This window comes from Macrobrachium nipponense, chromosome 1, assembly GCF_015104395.2.
Source record: "Macrobrachium nipponense isolate FS-2020 chromosome 1, ASM1510439v2, whole genome shotgun sequence".
NCBI lineage: Eukaryota > Metazoa > Arthropoda > Malacostraca > Decapoda > Palaemonidae > Macrobrachium > Macrobrachium nipponense.
In genome coordinates, this window is record NC_087200.1 from 86509175 (window position 1) to 86529199 (window position 20025).

Here is a 20025-nt window from a genome sequence, read left to right on the forward strand (position 1 = left end):
CAAAAGATCGTGAAGGTCTTTGTTGTTCGACAGATCTAAACCTCTGTGTCTAAAGACCGTTGACAACATACTCTTGTATCCTCTAATCGTTGGGACCGCCAGCTTATCAACATTTCTCAGATGAAGGAGGAAGTCGGCAATCTGATTCACAGAGGTCGTGGTGGAGGAAATGCCCTTCTTCCTCCACCATCTCCTGAAGACGGCCCACTTCGATTGGTACACTGCAAGAGAGGAAGCTCTCCTTGCATTGGCAATAGCTCTTGCCACTGGTCTTGAAAAATCTCTCGCTCTGGCCAACTTCTCGATAGTCTGAACGCAGTCAGACTCAGAGCGGAGAGGTTTTTGTGGTACCTCTCGAAGTGGGGCTGTTTGAGTAGATCGACTCTCTCGGGCAGGGTCCTTGGGAAGTCCACTAGGAAGGACATGACCTCTGTGAACCAGTCGCTTGAAGGCCAAAACGGGGCGATCAGCGTCATCCTCGCTCCCTCTGACGCCGCAAACTTCCTGATTACTTCTCCCAAGAGTTTGAACGGGGGAAAGGCGTAGACGTCCATCCCCATCCAATCCCATAGTATGGCGTCTATCGCTACTGCTCCCGGATCGAGAACCGGGGAGCAGTATAGAGGAAGTCTCTTCGTCTTCGATGTTGCGAAGAGATCTACTAAGGGACGTCCCCATAGTCTCCACAACTCTTGACAAACTTCTAGGTGAAGAGTCCACTCGGTCGTAAGCAGTTGCTGCCAACAGCTGAGAAGATCTGCACGGACGTTCTGAACTCCTGCAACAAACCTCGTCAGGATCGTTAAGTTCCGTGCTTGCGCCCACAACAGGATCTCTCTCGCTAACTCGAACAGGGACCGAGAGTGTGTTCCTCCCTGCTTCTTGATATATGCGAGAGCTGTGGTATTGTCCGAGTTGATCTGGACAACTCGGCCAAAGACTCGTTCTTCGAAGTTAAATACCTCCATCGTCCTGAACAGCCCTTTCAGATGATGGTCTAACTCTGAAAGCGTCCAGGAAACCTTTGCAGAGGACAGGAGAGACCTCCTAGGAGCGTCTACCAGGCTGGCAAAGTCCCCCTGGGAAGAGGAAGGAACTTTCAAACCAGCTTCCTCTCCCGTCTCGTACCAAATGCCCGCCCTTCCGCTTAACCTCGCTGGAGGTAGGGCAAAGGAAGTCTTGCTTTGGGCCTTCCTGGAGTCCATCCAGTCATGGATCCTCTTGAAAGCTCTCTTCATAGAAAGCGAAGTGGCCGTCTTGATGAAACAAACCTAGCGCTTTCCTCGTCTTTGACGAAGCCAACTGCGAAGGAGGAGAGCGAGGGGCCGAGGGCTGAAACTTGTTGGCAAACAAGTCCTTCAAAAGGCGGGCCAAAACCTTGTAATCACATGATGAAGACGAAACAGGCTCCTCTTCATCCGCAGGCTGCGACTCACCCGAAGACTCTCTGTTGGCAAAATGTAAAGCAAAAATGGGAATGTTGTTACGGCACTTCAAAACAAGAAAAGCTGAACACATGATTATGCTTTATAAAACATATGTTCGTAGTCCACTTGAATATTGCAATATGATATGGTACCCACACTATCAAAAGGATATTGCACAAATAGAGAGTGTACAAAGGTCCTTTACAGCTAGAATAGAAGAAGTTAAGGACCTAGACTACTGGGAAAGACTACAATCCTTAAAATTATATAGTCTAGAAAGAGAAGGAGAACGCTACATGATAATTCAGGCATGGAAACAGATAGAAGAAATAACAGAAAATATCATGGAACTAAAAATATCAAGCAAAGAGCATAAGCAGAGGATAGATTAATAGTGCCCAAAACTATACCAGGAAAAATAAGGAAAGCACACAGAACATTAATCCACTACGCACCAGCCAATCGATAATGCAGCGTCTATTTTCAATGCGTTGCCAGCTCATCTGAGGAATATATCAGGAGTGAGCGTAGATGTGTTTAAGAATAAGCTCGACAAATATCTAAACTGCATCCCAGACCATCCAAGATTGGAAGATGCAAAATATACCGGAAGATGTACTAGCAACTCTCTGGTAGACATTAGAGGCGCCTCACACTGAGGGACCTGGGGCAACCCGAACGAAGGTGTAAGGTCTGTAAGGTCTGTAAGGTCTCATCCACGGGAGCAACAGAAGGGGTCCTTAAAAGACTGCGAAGCAATCAAACCTTGAGGCCCCGCTCGTAAAAGGGGTCTCCTATCCGAAGAAGGGTCTAAAGAACAAGGTCGGGTATCCTTGACGACAAACTCCGAAGCTTTACGATGATCCGGTAAAGGTGTGTCCTGCCGAGCATCCTGAAGAGCATTCTTGCAAGCGTCCTGAAGAGTAGAGCGACGAGTGTCCTGAAAAGCGTCCTGACGAGCTTCCTGACGGGATGCAGAAGCAACAGAAGCGTCAACGCGAGCAGCCTGAGAGGCGTCCTGGCGAGCAGCACGCCGAGCATCAGGAAGAGCGCGAGGAGCGTCATAGTAAGAAGTATGGCGATCATCGCCAAGACGAGCCTTACGGTCTAGAGAGCGTCCTGCATGACGCTCATCGACACTTCTAGATAAGCGCTGGGAAGGTAAACGGGATCTAGAAGGCGACGAAGCAGAGGAGGGCGACGAAGGAGGAGAAGGAGAAGGAGACTGCCTGGACCTCTTGATAGGCAGCCTCGAATCCTTCCTGCGGCGACGGGGCTCTGCCTCCATCTTGGCGAAAAACGAGGCCAACTGCTGCTGCATGTCCAGAAGAATCTTCTTAGATGGAGAAGATTCCTTATCACAGGAACAACCTTAGAGCGACTGGGGCGCTCAAAAGCGTCCTCCGATGACGTCCTGGTCCTCTTCTGCGGGGGAAAGGCGTCGAAACATTCAGGCAACGACTGGAACGCAGGTCAAGAAAGAGGACGTGAGGCGTCCTCTTCTCTAAAGCCTCTCTTAAGAGGGCGAGAGTCCTTCCGAGAGCTCCAACCCCGCCGCGGTGAGGACGCCTCGGAGGACGAGAAACAATCCTTAAGGATTCGTGCCCGTGCACGATCCTTGGCAGCCTGGGAAGCGTCATCAGGTTCAGCCGAAGGGACGCCAGATCGGTGGGGAGTCCCCGTAACCCTCCTTCGGCTTTCGACTTGCCCACTCCCTTTGTCCTGGGAGTCCGACAGAGGTCTAGACCTAGAGGCATTATAGGGCCGATCTGACGCCCCCTCCACAACACTAGGGGCACTAACACCATCACCACACTTCACAATACTAGATTGGAGAGCGAGCACTTTAGACTCCAAGTTACGGATAGACTCCATAATAACAGAAAGGGCATTACCTTCCGCAGAAACAACCTCAGGGCCCAAAGGCAACACCACAGGGTTAGGTAAAACAAAGTCTACAGAAGGGTTAGCAGGTGACATATCACTACCCTGACTTCTGCCACCTCGTGCATACTGAGTGAGGGTCTACCGAAGCTTTCGGTAGCCTCACCTTACACTCTTGCACACAACACACACTGAAACTAGCAGAACTAGATCCAGACATCTTATCCAAAGAACAGTCAAAGCCAAAATCAAATCAATCCACGATAGCGTATGCCTAGCCACAAATCCAAGTCAATAAACCAAAAGACAATCAGATACTTAAGCGGCAATGAAGTTTGCAAAATCCTAAGATGGAGGTACTGAAAACAGGTGTTGACAGTACCGGCGACAGAGAAAATCTGAATAGAAAATGGGAATGGTTCCTGATACCCGCCTCCCAGCGGCGGGAATGGGTACTAACTACCTGATCTCCCACTGTGTGTCTTAAGTTTTGAAATTCTGTCTAACTTCGGAGAATACACCTATATATATATATATATATATATATATATATATATATATATATATATATATATATATATATATATATATATATACAGTAATACCTTGGGTTACGAATTTAATCCGTTCCAGAACCTGCTTCGTAACCTAAAAAATTCGTAACCCAAATGGATTTTCCCATAAGAATGTTATAAAAAGCAAATAATGCGTTCCATCCAACCATGAATAACCATTTCAATTCATATTTTTCCATTTATTTTTGTTCACTAAGGTTGAAAATTCGTGTAGGAATTACATAAAATTATAAATTGAAGAATGAAATTAAATATAAACACTAGATTTAATATGCATACACAGTAAAACCTGAACTTTACCTTTGGCGAGTGTGGCTGCTGGCTTGACGGAGACGGGAGGAGGGGAAGGGTGAGGAGGAGAGGGTTAGGGCTTGGGGGGGAAATCTCCCTCCGTGAACACTTCTGGAAGACTTTCTGGTTCTTTCTCTAGAGAGCACCGTTCACTACGATCACTAATTTTACGCTTACGCAACACTATGTTGTCTTTCACAATTTTGAAAAAATATTTTTCTATGAGCACATTTTCTACATCATCGAGAATATAAGGCCGTTGTTTTCGTCAATACTGTGACACCTTTTGATGCTTTACTGGCTTTAATTCTTCATTTTTCTTCAAAATAGTGCAGATCGTTGATTGCGACCGCTTGAAGAATGCTGCAATGTCTTTCACGCACTCGCCTTTATCATGCATTTGGATAATTTCCTTCTTCATTTCGACTGTAATCATCTCCTTCTTTCTTATGCTTTCCTTCTTGCTGCTTGCCTTCGTCATCTTGGGAGCCATTGTCTTTAGTATTTGGGAAATAGTAATGTATAAGCACTATCACGAAACACAACACGTGCGCAAAAAATCACTAAGCAAATTTGAGAGCGTATCACGGACAGATGCGTTCAATCTTACCGCCAGCGAGATATTGAAAGAGTTATGGTTTAAAAAGGGTCAAGGGATGCGTAGGAGGAAGTCACGTGACCCTCGTTAAGTTTTGGCCGAAAAAATGCATTCGCAGATCCCACGCTCAGTGTTGGTACCGATGTTAAACAAAGTGCAGGCGTTAAGTTTTGGCCGAAAAAAAAATGCGTTCGCAGATCCCACACCTCATCCGATGTAAACAAATCAGGCGGCCTCCCATGATGGAAATTCGCGCATTCGTATTCCAAGCGAAATTCGTATTCCAGAATGAGGGCGTCACTTCGTAAGTTAAAAAATTCGTATACTAATCGGTTCGTAACCCAAAGTATTACTGTATATATATATATATGTATGTATATAATTATTATATATATATATATAATATATATATAATATATATTAATATATATATATGAATATCAGACTATATATATATATATATATATATATATCTATATATGATATATTATTATATATATAAATACATATATATATATTATATATATATATATATATATATATATATATATATATTATAGATAGTATATATAGTATATTATATATATCCTGACAGGTAAGTTTCATGAACAAACTTCCAGTTTTGCAAGATGGTTTTTCAACCTAGATCTGAGGTGTCTGAGAAGTCTAGATTTGGGCTTAATGGATGAAGGGACTCAGGGACTCTCCTTCCAAATGTCTCATTTGGACAGTCACCACTGCAGTCTTACTTGAACTACAGGTACTCCTAACTTAACGATGTACTAGCTTTACGACAACTCGGAGTTACGACGGCTTTATGACCGGTCTGATACAGGTATTCTCCTACTTACAATTGGGTTAGGTTCCAAAAAAACCATCGTTTGTTGGAAAAATCTATCTCAAGTATAGGATAGCCTAGTCTAACCTACTCAGTATACTTTATACATATATGGTATAGTAATTATGAATTTCAGCTAATTCTCTAGGTTCAAAGCATATTGGCTTACAATAAATCATTACAAAGAAAAATTGAATAACACCAACAAGAATTAGCCTAACATATACTATGGAATATCATATACTACATACAAATACAGTAGCCTAGCCTACAGTATACTCTAAACTAAATATATACAGAATCAGATTCGGTCCGACATCGGCTACATATAATTATAAAATACAAACAACGAACATGCATCTTTTCCATTAACCTTTTAAAAAGTTATACACTGCTTCACTGTATCCAATAATATTGTATGTATTCTCATAGTATTAGAAAATACTAACATAGCGGTCAGTGTTTTCGTTTGGAAATCAGCTGATGCCAAATATGAGTTAATTTTGTCATAGTATTCAACTTAATTCTGAACTAATTTTCTTGCTTCTAGTAAGCATAAATGAATATCTTGATACTTTACTAATATAAGACAAGGTAATTTTTTGTCATACGATGTGTTTTAAGTTGAAATATGACATGAATACATCTTGTTGTGAACTAAATTATTTTTTTCATCAACAGATTGCGTAGGGGGCATGTTTGTGTAATATAAATTACATCATTCCATTCGCTACTTTCACTTGATTTTATTGTTATACGAGCTTTGAGTTATTTATCTTTCATCGGTGTGAAAACAACAGTAAAATGTGTTCTTTATGGCTCAGTAGTTTTGATTAAAATAATTTTCTCTCAATTTTATCTATGGTTGTGTTTGATGGCATAAGTTTACAGGAGTTTTATCCTTGTTGCTGATGCATGATAATAGTCATTAGGAGCTTGAACAGTTTTCTCAGCTTCAGCTACAAAGTATATTTCCTTGCTGATCTTTTTTCTATAGCGAATAAAGTTATTACATAATAATATATCAGTGAATAAAATATTTTTGGTGATTAAGTTAAGTTTTCTCCATATGACAATACATATTGCTTTAACTGTTATAAGCCTAACTCTCTTTTGTGCTTTCCTTACAAAAACCTAAATTCCTATAGCAGTTTCCTTAGGCTAAAATTCTTCCGAAAGTGATTCCTTATAACTGGAATCCCAAAATGGTTCTTATATTTTTAGGAGTATGGAAATGTAAAAATGGTCAAGAATGCATGAAACAAAAGATAAGGAGTCTGAAAAATATTTGTCTCATGTGTCAGTGAAAAAGTATGCAAGAGCTTTGCCCTCTAGCTTCATACCGTATCTGTCAAACATAACTTTTTCTATTCTTTTTTTCCCTCTAGCCTATTAGCAGCAAGGCATAAGTTCTGGCATATTTCCCCCATTATTTGCCGCATGTTCTGATTTAGGTTAGATTCCAACCCTTTCACCATTTCTCGTAACTGTAGACCTTAGCTACTAATCAAATAATGCTTTCCCAACCCAAAAATGCTACCAGTTTCCAATGGACCCCTGCAACTGCTGGATTCTTGGATTGGTAAAATCACATAACTGAAATGTTTACCCAACAGTGATGACCAAATAGTAACAAGCCATTGGAAATGCAGTCGATAAAAAAATAGGAAGTGGATATTTTGTCATGGCACATCAGGCTACGTATTTGGTCATTTAGCTGGTATTTCCAGTGCACATGTGCAGTCGCCTATATTCAGACTATGGTATCTAGTTGTATGTAAATGGAATGCATGCAGCTTGCTTTGTTTTGCTGACTTTTGTTATAAAGCCTTGCTAAAGAACTTGAAATTTAGGCGGCAATATTTATATATATATTCTACATTTTACAAGAACACTATAAATTTGAACTGGGAAAGTTTGATGGCATTAAAGGTTAGCAGTTGCCATACATCAAAACATTCCACTTTATTAAATTATTGACCAAAGAAACAGTTGTAACAGTCTCCACACACTCAAGGCCATCATACTTACTTCATGTACAGGATGATTGTGCTCCATTTTCAAGTTTACTACAACCAACTTCTGGCAATCTTTAGAGGCATGAAACTGAACAAATGACTCACAAGATTCGCGAAGAGCCCTGAAATGAAATAAGAACATCAGATACCTTATCTGGATACCTTCTACGGCATCACAGGCACTACCAGCAGCCTTCATTGTACATTTTTTAAACCTAGGGTAAACAACCGCAGACGATCCATCGTCATCGCGTGGCCAGGCCTTATTCACTCGATATTTAATTGGTGAAACAAGAATACATTATTATATGAAAGCCCCATACGAACTAAAATAAGCATGTGAGCTCTTCGTAAAATATGTTTTCAAGGCAGTTTTGAAATTCAATATGGAGGCAATCACGTGACTGGCCGTTCTAACCACAGACAATCCACCATCTTTCCCAGCCTTCCCAGCACTCATTTGAACAATGTTAGCGTATATATGTAACGTTTATTGATCTTACTCAAGATTGCAGTTGTAATCAGCATAATAAAACATTTTGTTGCCTATATTAGTGAAAGTATGAAACTTTTTATTCCCGGGGTCATGGTTTGAACTGAATTAATTTTCACCTTGCTTATTTGATTGTAATTATACACATTTTGGTCTTAATTCACTCCAAATTGCACTTGAACCACCTTGCGGTTCCTGGTTCCTAAGCACTCGCTCCACAAACACAGTTACGAGCAGCAGACGACTACACTGTTTATGAGGTGCAAAGCTTTATTCCCTTAACTGTTTACTTTACTCATTATTTAGTTTAACTTTACTTTACTGCTTCAAAAATGTTGCAACCAAATTAACCCCCAAAAATTACAAATATTTCTCATGTACTTACGAGCAGACGACGCGACGAAAAAAGGACTCTTCTTTGCCAATCTAGTGGAGCTTCACACATACGGCGATGCATTTACAAACTGTTTCCATGAATTCTAGTTGTCATAATAATGCAGTAATAATAAAATTGCTGTAATATGTATATATACTACAAACAGATACGCTAATTTCACTTATTTCCCCGGTTTTGTGTAAGTCTTATACCCAGTTTGTAGGGTAAACACATACCAATTGACAACACTGATAAACAACTGAAGAGCGCAAAGAATGCCTTAGTTCCCTTGGATAAGTAGTGGTTGGAAGTCGTGTTTACGATTGTTGTGATGAAAGTGCCCCAGCATTTATGGGTAAAAGTGGTGTGCGGATTCAGCACAGGAAATGGGAAGTTTGTTGACACAAGCAACTCCGCAAACATTGAGATGGCGCCAATCTTTTAAAATTTTTAATTACAAGTAAAAATTCGAACACGTCATGGGGGTAGTGTGCACTGCGTTGGCCACACTTTTCATTACCTTCTGTTTAAATCTTAAAATATGGCCTTAATGTCTAACTTTGGAGAAAATACCTACTTACTTCGAAAGGAGAGTAGAGGTCTTGAGCTCCTGCTATCACCACCAACAACTCATGACTGATGACCATCTCCGGTGTCAGGAGGTGTTAAAGAACTTTTTCAGAGGGTGGCCAAATGAGTTGGCCAGTCCAGTCGGTTGTTTACCCTATAATCGGCATATCTAGTGGGCAACAAGCTAGCTCTGCTAACTTATCTGTGATCGTGAACAAAGTGAACATGCCTACATAGGCTAGGGCCAAGCTCACGGTGCCGTACAGCCGAGCTATTTTAGTACTAGCCAGTACAGTTAGTATACTAGCTACTGGCCCCACATCATGAACTACTAGGAATTAGCCACAGACTTAGGTATTGGATCTAATAAACCTGAATAATAATTTGGAATCATAGTATCGAACGTCACCATTTTCTACCAAGTTTCTCGTCCTCTTCTTCGCAGCTACAAATGTTCTGGTGTCTCTTCACCAATGTGGTATTTTTGGTAGATCTAGGGTACTATTCCGCGGCGGCCTAGACTATTGCAGTTGCGGTTTTTCTATGCAGTTTTACCTTTGGAACAAGAATTTTAAGTAATATTTATTCGGACGACTGTAATTAACCCCCAGGAGCCAGCACTAAACGCGGTTACGTTCCTTGCAGTCCGTGCGGAACTATTCTGTAGAATTACCCTATATTGGCCGCTTGTAAAGTAGCATGCAGTTTCTCTAGTGGTATTTCTACAGAAGCAGTCCACACGGACTGCAAGGAACGTAACCGCGGATACGACATCCACTAGGGATTGGGGCGTCCAATGTATTTCGCCGTGTTTAGTACTGGCCCCTGGGGGTTAATTACAGTCGTCCGTATAAATATTACTTAAAAGTTCTTGTTCAGTAGGTAAAACTGCATAAAAAAACCGCAACTGCCATAGTCAAGGCGGCCGCGGATAGGTAAGTACCCTAGATCTACCGTATTTTTTCTTGCTTCTCAAAAAATTTTATCGCTTCTCCAACCGCAGAAAACGTTGAAAATTCATCGCCTACCGAGAGAACCATCTTACACGAAAGTAGGTAGGTATAGGTAGCTAGCTATAGTATTACCTACCTGCCTAGGTAGTACCTAGTAGGTACCTAGAGCCAAAATGACGACGTATCGACTATGCATGCACAACGAAAATGCCGGTTAAATACCTATACTAGTCACAGCCTGCCAAGACACGGCAAAATACCTAGGTAGCTAGGTCCACTTCGTCAAAAGAAAGATCGCCTAAGTTACCTAGCTAGTATGGCCTAGCCTAACCTAGCCCACTGGAGTTATTACTTTGATTTCAGGAATAAAATCAAGTGACAAGCCATTAACAGTCTCGGCCTTAATAGAATGTAAATTATTCTTTGCTACTGGGCCGACTCCGGTGTCGAAAGCCTCAAAACTGAGAAGCCTGGCTTGGACAGCGTTAGCCTAAACTACGAGCCTAGGGTAATCACTGTTACGTTTATTGCCTATCAACGTCTTCATCACTTAACACGTCATTATCAATTAACCACAAGAAAAAGATATGCCTACTTACGTTCTGTTGACACGCCGTTATATTAATATTGCGTAAAACTCTTGGAAAAGTAAAAACGAATATTTTCAATTTTTGAAGAGCGTATCGTGAAAGTCCAGGTTGTTGTTTAGCGTTTACTACGGCGTGACGTTTTCTAAAGAAGAAGAACGCAAGGGTTATAAAAATCAGTTAATCATACACAAGAGTGTAGGAAAGAAAATTGAAAAAATTGTGACATGATATTGAAAAGAGAAACCAAGAAGAAAAATTGCCCAGTAAACATTAAGAAGAGTCACTGGAAAGAACGAAGAAATAAAATAGATGGAGGCACATACAAGAAATCACGGTACAGTACATAAAAGAACAAAGTAAAAAGCTGTACTGTGAAACCACATGAAGTTTGATCTTCATTCTAACTACCATGATATTAATTTGTGTGATCTTAAGTAACAGCATAACCAGTAATTTCTTTTGGGGGTGGGAGGCAGGGCATACTTAAGATGACGTTTATATAGTATCAGGCGCTTTAAATGTAGCACACTCACAGTTGTGCCAAAGTAAAGGGTCGTGCTGGACCTAAAGTTCTTGGCTTTCTCGCCTTTCAATTTTCCTCCATGGCAATACCTTTATTTACACAGCTATACATACATACATACATAGACATCACACACACACACACACACACACACACACACACACACACACACACACACACACACACATATATATATATATATATATATATATATATATATATATATATATATGGGGCAAGGAATTTTGCACATAAAACCAACGAGAAGATTAATTTAAGAAAAGTATGCATTTGTTATTAACCTTCCGTTACTCTTTACAATTACTGCAAATTGCTATGTTATCACATTTTACTCAAGGATTTTATAGCCTTAATAAGAATAAATGACAAAGAGACTTAATAGTAATAAAAGTAACTAATAATGTTACCAGTATCTAATAATAAATAAAGCATTATTGTAAGCAATGTTTATACTTTTCAGACACATGATAATGTGCTCAGACTAAGCCCCTCACAAAAAAACGTGCCCATTTAATAGCGTTGATACGCATAAAATATCTTCAATCGTCACGCAATTTTGCAGAAATCGCACATTTTTCGATCGACTGGGGAAATATGTAATAAAATTCACCTTTTAACTTAGTGTGAATTTAATAGATCTTCTAGAATCTAAAATCAAATAAACTATAGTGCGCACTGCAATAACACATAATCACAACTGTAAGGGGTTAGTTCTTCTGCTATAATTATAAAAGTACTATGGATAAACCTCAATCAAATGTATCGCACAAAAAGGTACTTAACAAGCCATTGCAAAAAAAAAAAAAAAAAAAAAATCACCATTTTGACGCATCAATATGAAATTATAACACCCAGATGTGTAACCATGGGCCAGCAGATTATTGTTCATGATTATATTGATATTAATAATAAGCAATGGTAATTTACAGTCGTTATTCAAACATGCAGATTCTTTACCCCCTTCATTCACATTCTCTCTTCCATCTTGCTATCCACCCTAGCTCCTGACATAGTGAAACTGTAAGGTTTTCCTCCTACTGTACCAATCCAGGCCCTTCTGCTCTCAATTTCCCTTTCAGTGCTGAATAACCTCAAAGGTCCCTTGCCCCTAAATTCTGCATTCAATTCCATTAGACATATTGTAGTTTTTTTTAATATGTTGAAACTTTCAGCACTTGCAACAGTCATGAGAGCAGTCGATATAAATATAATATATATACACACACATATAATATATATATATATATATATATATATATATATATATATATATATATATATATATAATGTGTGTGTGTGTGTGTGTGTGTGTGTGTGTGTGTAGTCAGGACGTCTGCGGAACATGAAATGAAAAACTTTTAACATTTTAATATATGAAATATTGAACTGGATTTCACTTATATAGTCAAATACTGAAAATTTCAGGATGATAACCAGGTAATAGTGAATTCCCGGATAAACTAATGTGGGAACTCATTCATCCCCCTTACAACTTTGTGCACCAATCAGTTTTTCCTGTCATTCAACCTGCACCTTGTCACGAAGCTAATGATTCATCACCAGAGAAATGCTGTTCCTTATCTCCTTCCCTTCCTTTTCTACCTTGGTTTTCCTAGAGCTTAGCTTAATGGGGCCATAGTATTGCCCATCTCCGATACTTGACTGTAAAAAAATAAGGTAATTGAGGCATAGCTTTCAATTTACAGGCTTTCTCTACTATTCAAGCAATAACAATGAGCTATATCTGTGAATATTTTTGGTTAATTAAGTGTTAGGTCACCTATGACCCTTTAATACAAAATACGAAAGCAATATACACAAACAGAAATTTTGAATAATAGTGAAAGATAAATGGCCTGGAAAAGCAGAAAAAAATCAATAACTTGATGAAAAAATAGACACCAAAAAGTAAATCAAAGAATTACAGAATAAAAAAAAAATTAAAAATGTTTTATATATACATAACATTATGTCAAAGATTACTGTGCACAAAAAAAATATCTCCTAAACTATGAAACGCCACTGATCATCAAGTTTCTGCTTGCTGTAATTATTAATGCATGGCAATTCATCAGTGAGATCTTGGCGAGGGTATTTCCAAACGCACACTAAAGCTTTGTATTTACTTTCGTGGGGTGGAGGTAGGCCGACTGCCTCCACAAAGTTCTGTTGAAATCAAATATCTTTTTTTATCTATGAACAAAGAATGATTACTAAACTTTATGTCACTCACCATTTCGGTTCACCTTGGTATTCCTCTGACTGAAAAATAGAGTGCAATTCAAAGCCCAGAAAAACATTACCTACAGATACGTGTAACCTACTGGCATTTGGGTCTTTATCACTCAGATCTAATTCAGATAGAGTCCATGACAGAAAGATGATAGTAGTAATTTGTTAAGATCTGTTGCGTAGTAAATGTAGGGTTGATTCTTTATTTTGAAAAAGAATATTTACCTTATATTCAAATGTGGTAACATGTAGTTTAAGGAATATAAGTAACATAATACAGATATATCGTCGCAATCAAAGATGTTAACTGATAGTAATATCTCCTCCCTAAACTTACTACGGAAATATAGAGTGGAGAGAAAGCTATCTGGTCACAAAAGGATGAAGGATTTTTTTTAGTGGGGGGGGGGGGGTGTAGCTTAAGTTGCAAGACTCCTGAGGTTCCCTAAAATTACTGTCTTTTTGCACTATGTGAAAAAAAAATTAAAAACATTCCTCATGAAGTTCTCCACTACTGGGGCAATGTGTTTGCCCTTTCACTAGACAAACTGACGCCCGGAATTTCATCTTCTTTCAGTCTGCTAGTGAGGCTGTTGTTCATATCCATGACATTAGAGGCTCCGTCAGAGGCAGAGCCAATTTTCTAGAGCGGAAACTGTGCAGCACTTTTTTGTATAAATCTTCATGGCCATCACTGTTGTCAATCAGATCAAGCATTGATGCTTTGATTTTACTTTCTTCTTGCCCGAAATTTTTGACGATAACTGCACAAGACTTGGTAGTGAACAGCCAGCCGTCTCGCCTACATTGACGCTGAACCTATTCTTTCTGAGTTTTTTTAATAGCTGAACCTATTCTTTGTAAATTTTTTTTAACAAGTTCTTGTTTGACACATCCTCCGAGCTTTTCTATGTTGGGCTTTGATCTCTTGCGTTTCGCCGGCATAGAGCAGTACATTTTGAGTCTCGGAACATTTGCTTATGCAGCTCCACGAAATGGTCACTCAGGTTAGAAAAAAAACTTGCATGCATACACACACCTATTGGTATATATATATATATATATATATATATATATATATATATATATATATATATATATACCAATAGGTGTGTATACATGTATGCGCCAGCTCCTTGTGTCTCTCACCTGCTACTATCCCTTTCTTTTTATCCATTTGCTTCTTTGCTTGGCTCCCTCACCTCCTTTCTGTACCATTGCCAGTTTGCGTTGGGGTTAGCAATGTTAACCCTGTGCTAGTGAAGGTCCCTGTCATACTAGTATGCACCTGGGAGGAGGCAAATTGCAAGTCGAAGGGAGGTTGGGGGTTTTTTACACATTAGTAGTTGCCTCCTATATATATATATATATATATATATATATATATATATATATTATATATATATATATATATATATATATATTGCGACAAAGTGCCAAGTATCTGGTTACTACACTTACTATTCATTAATTGTTACCTCAAAATAGCCAGATACCTGAACCTTCATCACATGCACTAAACGACTGAATACTCTAAAGGCAACAGTGATCCCTTAAACAACCTACCAGTATTGCAGAAAATCAGACTAAGTTCAGTAAAACAGGTGTGAGGTAATCTTGTATGTAATTAAATTAATTAAAGGGCATCACTCCATCAACAACTTTAAAAGTCTAAGTATTTCATTGATTTCAGAAGCCTAAAGTACTTCCCTGGTTCTAACTCACTTCAAGTAAATTGAAGGAAAACAGATCAATTACCACTCTATGTTTTTACCTAATATAAATATAATCATAATTAAATGCAAATATACTGGTGTAAGATAAAGAAAACACTTATAAAAATTTTGAATACATAAATTTATTATTAAACTCAAAATTTATAAGTGAAATTCACAATATCAGGGAAAATTACTGTTACTTGAAAACAAAGTAAAGTTTAATTAATTCTTGAATCAAATTAAGTAAAATTAAATAAAGATTAATTTATCAAAAAAGTCAAGAAAATTAATTCAATTGAAATTCAAAAGTGTTAGGCAATAATTGAAATTTGGAAATTAATTCACAAGTGCTAAACAATAATAAAACTTGAAAAGAATTCTAAGTAAATGCAAATTAATTCACGTGTTAAATTTAATTAAATGTGCAATGATTAAGCAATGAAAATAACTAAGTCAATTAAATTGTGAATGCAAATAAAAATACAGAAAAATGTGGAAATTACCACAATTTCAAAATTTACAAAAAGTATTAATCACACAGAATATAAAAAAATAAAAAGGCACACTTCAATAAGAAAATGAACAAATGCACAAAAGTGAAACAAACACAAAACACAAAAATTTGCAATGTGTAAAAACGTAAATAGTTTCTCTCAAACCACTGTAACCATCAGTTATTTAGTTTTTACCAAACTACTGTTCCGTTCAGTTATTAGTTGTTACCTAACCACTGCTCCTATCCGTTATTAATAGCAACTAATAAAAATATAACACACTTTACCTTTTTGGTATACCAATTTCTTTCTTTCTTGCTGCAGCTTGTTTCACACTTTCACAAAACCAGGCGCCGTTACAACAACAATGTTTATTCAGATTCCACAAAAAACACTAAATACTACTAAATAAACTCTAAGAAATATCAAATCTGAAATTTACAAATTATGAGTGACCATTCAATAAGTACGAAATCGTTACGTTACTTTAAAATCAAGTGCTATGCGATGGAGAGGAGAGGAGGAGAGAGAGATGAGAGAGAGACGAGAGAGAGGAAGGAGTGAGGAGAGAGAGAGAGAGAGAGAGAGAGAGAGAGAGAGAGATATCTGAACGCCTCGAGTATCTAAGCCCGAATGAAAAACTTCTTCCTTACGGAAGCTGGACTGGAGATGACACAAAACGTTTTTGGCAATAATGCTTCCAGAAGCTTCAAAATCTTACGCAACTTTACATACAAAATGTGTAATCTGCATGTGGCTTTGACAAAGACATACATGTATGAGAACAGTCTGTTAAAAGAAAGACACGTACTCGACTCGATTGACTGAAGCAGAAGTCCCTTTTCACACATGATGACAGAATCCCAAAACACACTGAAGATTTGAGCTTGTTTATCAAATGTGTTGACAGATTAGGAAAGCAAACGGAGATCTCGGAGTTCCTCTAATCTCACAGTGCTGACATAATAGGGAAACAATCGTAGTTTCGAATGGACAAAGAAAATCTCTCTCTTTTTACATTCTACATTATATATTCTTTTATATATGTAATGCAGAAATCTGAACACACATTTAAAACATCCTATCTCTAAGCTATCTAGGCATCTGAAAAATGTTGCACAATCTTATACACAATGTTTTATACAGTCAAAGAGGGGAAATATGCATTTTGACAGTAGCAATATATAATATACCTCCCCCCAGTAGATTTTTTATCACGGTGTTGAATCCAACGATTCACAACAAGGTAAATAATCAGCATATACATTGTTTTTGCCACAAATGTGCTGCACTCTTAAGTTATACTGTTGCAGGCACAAAGACCACCTGGTCAGTCTTTGATTATGGTTCTTCATTCTCTGGATAATGATAGTGGATTGTGATCAGACAACACTATAATTTCTTCATTCCTAGGTCTATTCACATACACTTCAAATTTTCTCAATGCTGTGATTAAGGCTAAAGTTTCCTTCTTGATTGTTGAGTATACTTTCTGATGTTTTTTCAGTTTTGTAGACATGAAGCACACAGGATGATAGATATTATTTTCATCTTCTTGAAGTAGAACAGCTCCAATACCACAGTCCGACGCATCAACTTGTATCACAAATTTCTTGTCGAAGTTTGGAGCTTGAAGTACTGGTCTTGAAGTTAAAATGGCTTTTACCTTATCAAAGGATTCTTGACACTCTGGAGTCCAAACAAACTTAGCTTTGGGACTAGTTAAGTCTGTCAAGGGAGCTACTACGGCTGAGAATTTTGGGCAGAAACGATGATAGAATCCAGCCATGCCTAAAAATCTCTGAAGCTGTTTCCTGGTAGTATGTGGGGTAGCCTTACAGATACCTTCTACATTAGCATTTACTGTAGCAAGAAGGCCTTTCCCAACTTCAAACCCAAGATACTGCACAGTTGCCTTTCCAAACTCACTCTCCTCTAGGTTGACTGTTAATCCTACTTCTTGAAGTGTCTTGAAAAATTTCCTCAGAATCTTCAGATGTTCTTCCCACGTTGTAGAGTAAATCACGATGTCATTTAGGTATACACCTACTCCTTCTATCGATCCTAGTAGTTGATAGTTGATCCATCACTCGTTGAAATGTTGCAGGTGCCTTCATCAGACCAAACGGCAGAACAGAATACTGATACAGTCCAAAAGGAGTAATAAAAGCTGACAGCAACTTGGCACTCTCATCTAAGGGAATTTGATAATATCCTTTCAACAAGTCTATCTTAGAAACAAACTTGGCTTGCCCAATATTATCAAGTAACTGATCTATAAGAGGCAAAGGATAATTATCAGCCACACTGATAGAATTCAGTTTCCTATAATCAGTACACATCCTAAATGAACCATCTGGTTTCTTCACTAACACACATGGAGAACTGAAGTGACTTGAACTGGGTTCTGCTAATCCATGTTGCAGCAAATACTCAACTTCCTTCTTCAAAACATCTCAATAATAAGGTGATAAGCAATAGGCTCTTTGCTTGAAAGGTTTTCCATCTTCTTGAATCTTGATTTCATGCTCGGTCAGATCAGTACGTCTAGGCACATCTGAAAAAATTTCTGGAAAACTTCTAATTACTTCACTTAAGTCATCACCTTGTTCAACACTCAGATGTTTCAGTTTATCCTTCAAATTTTCCTAAATTGAAGAATTATTCATCTTGCTTTCAGCTCCCAATTCGTAGCCATCATTGTCTTCGGTAGATATTTGGGTTACTGACACAGTTCCAGTTTTAGTTTCTGAGAAATAAGGTTTCAAGAGATTCACATGTATCTTCCTTTGTCTTCTTCTTTTTGGTGTTTCAATCACATAAGTTCTATCACTTAACTTCTGAATTATCTTGTAAGGACCTTGAAATTTATTAGTGAGGGGAAATCTCTTGACAGGTAAGAACACTAACACTTGTTGACCAACACTAAAACTTCTTAGCTTAGTCTTAGCATCAAATCTCCTTTTCATTTTCTCTTGACTCACTTTCAGATTTTCTAAAGATAATTTTCTAATCTCTTTCAACCTTTTCCTTAAGTTCTTCACATACTCTCCTTGGCTTTCCTCTTGATTTTCTTCCCAATTTTCTGCAGGAATCTTCAACGGTCCTCTAACTTCTCTTCAAAAAATCATTTCATTAGGTGAACATCCCATACTTTCTTGATAAGCACTCCTAACTTCAAACAACATTAATGGTAAACCAACATCCCATTCTCTTCCTGATTCAGAACAATACTTTGTCAGCATACTTTTCAATGTCTGGTGGAACCTTTCTAAGGCACCTTGAGTCTCTGGATGATAGGCAGTGGATAACTGTTGTTTCACTCCTAACAAATTCATCACATCCTGGAATAACCTTGAAGTAAAGTTTGTTCCTCTGTCACTTTGCACTATTTCTGGTATGCCAAACTTTGAGAAAAACTCCACAAGTTTTTCAGCAACTATCTTGGCAGATATGTTTCTGACAGGGATTGCTTCTGGGTATCTTGTCACAGGATACATTAATGTTAACAAATACTCATTTCCCTTCTTTGTCTTCGGCAGTGGTCCAACCATGTCTAATCACTTTGTTAAAGTGTTCTTCTCTAACTTCTATAGGTTGTAGGGGGGCTTTCTTGATGGTTTCATTCGGTTTTCCAGCTATCTGGCAGGTATGACACTCACAACAAAACCTGCTAACATCTTTGTGGAGTCCAGGCCAGAAAAAATATTTCATGATCTTCTCCACAGTCTTCCTGATTCCCATATGTCCGGACTCATGGGCTACTGCAACCACTTGCTTTCTCAATGGATATGGGATCAAAATTTGATGATAATCGCCGCATACAGCATCTCCTGGTATATCTGTAGGTCTATACTTCCTCGTCAGCAAACCTTCCTTAGATAATAACAGGTAGGAGTTTGCTGCATCTCTTCTCGATCAACAACTCTGAAGAACAAATCAGTTAACGATGCATTCTTCTTCTGCAAGTCCATTAGCTTCTCTCTTGTCACTTGACCAACTTCTAGGGTTGAATTCTCAATATCTGCTAATTCAGCTACTGTAGTTTCACTACTGTCTTCAGTAACACTTTGACTACTCGGAGTCTCTTCAGGAACATCAGGTTCTTCTTCTTCATTGTCGTCTTCTTCTTCATGGGAAATCTCTTCTTTGTCAGCACTATGGGAAACATCACTTCCCTGGAACAATTCTTCTAAGCACAAAGATTCTTCACTTGATCCTTCTTGGGTGTGTAAATCCTCTGTTTCTTCACTTGCAGTCGTAGTCCTCTTCATACTTCTGGTAGTTACACAACTAGGAAACAGGTGGGGGTTATTCTTCTCCAACTCTACTATAGGAATAATCCTCAATGGTTTGTCTGTCATTACAGGACAAGGAATAAATGGCACACCACCAACTTCATTCCCCAACAGAACATGTACACC

General features: G+C 38.4%; 1 protein-coding gene across 3 annotated transcripts in view; it reads right to left on the reverse strand.

The window, feature by feature from the left end:
• The window catches only part of LOC135219431 (uncharacterized), a 751318-nt gene that overhangs the window by 397559 nt on the left and 333734 nt on the right, over window positions 1-20025 (reverse strand). For 2 of the 3 annotated variants that reach the window (XM_064256211.1, XM_064256209.1), the window contains exons 1-2: window positions 10623-10769; window positions 7645-7753 (exon numbers count right to left, since the gene is read on the reverse strand). In XM_064256211.1, the coding sequence (XP_064112281.1) occupies window positions 7645-7671 (27 nt within the window). In that variant the 5' untranslated portion in view covers window positions 7672-7753; window positions 10623-10769. Of the gene's footprint in view, window positions 1-7644; window positions 7754-10622; window positions 10770-20025 lie in introns of those variants that run through there. The other variant, XM_064256210.1, reaches the window with a different exon arrangement.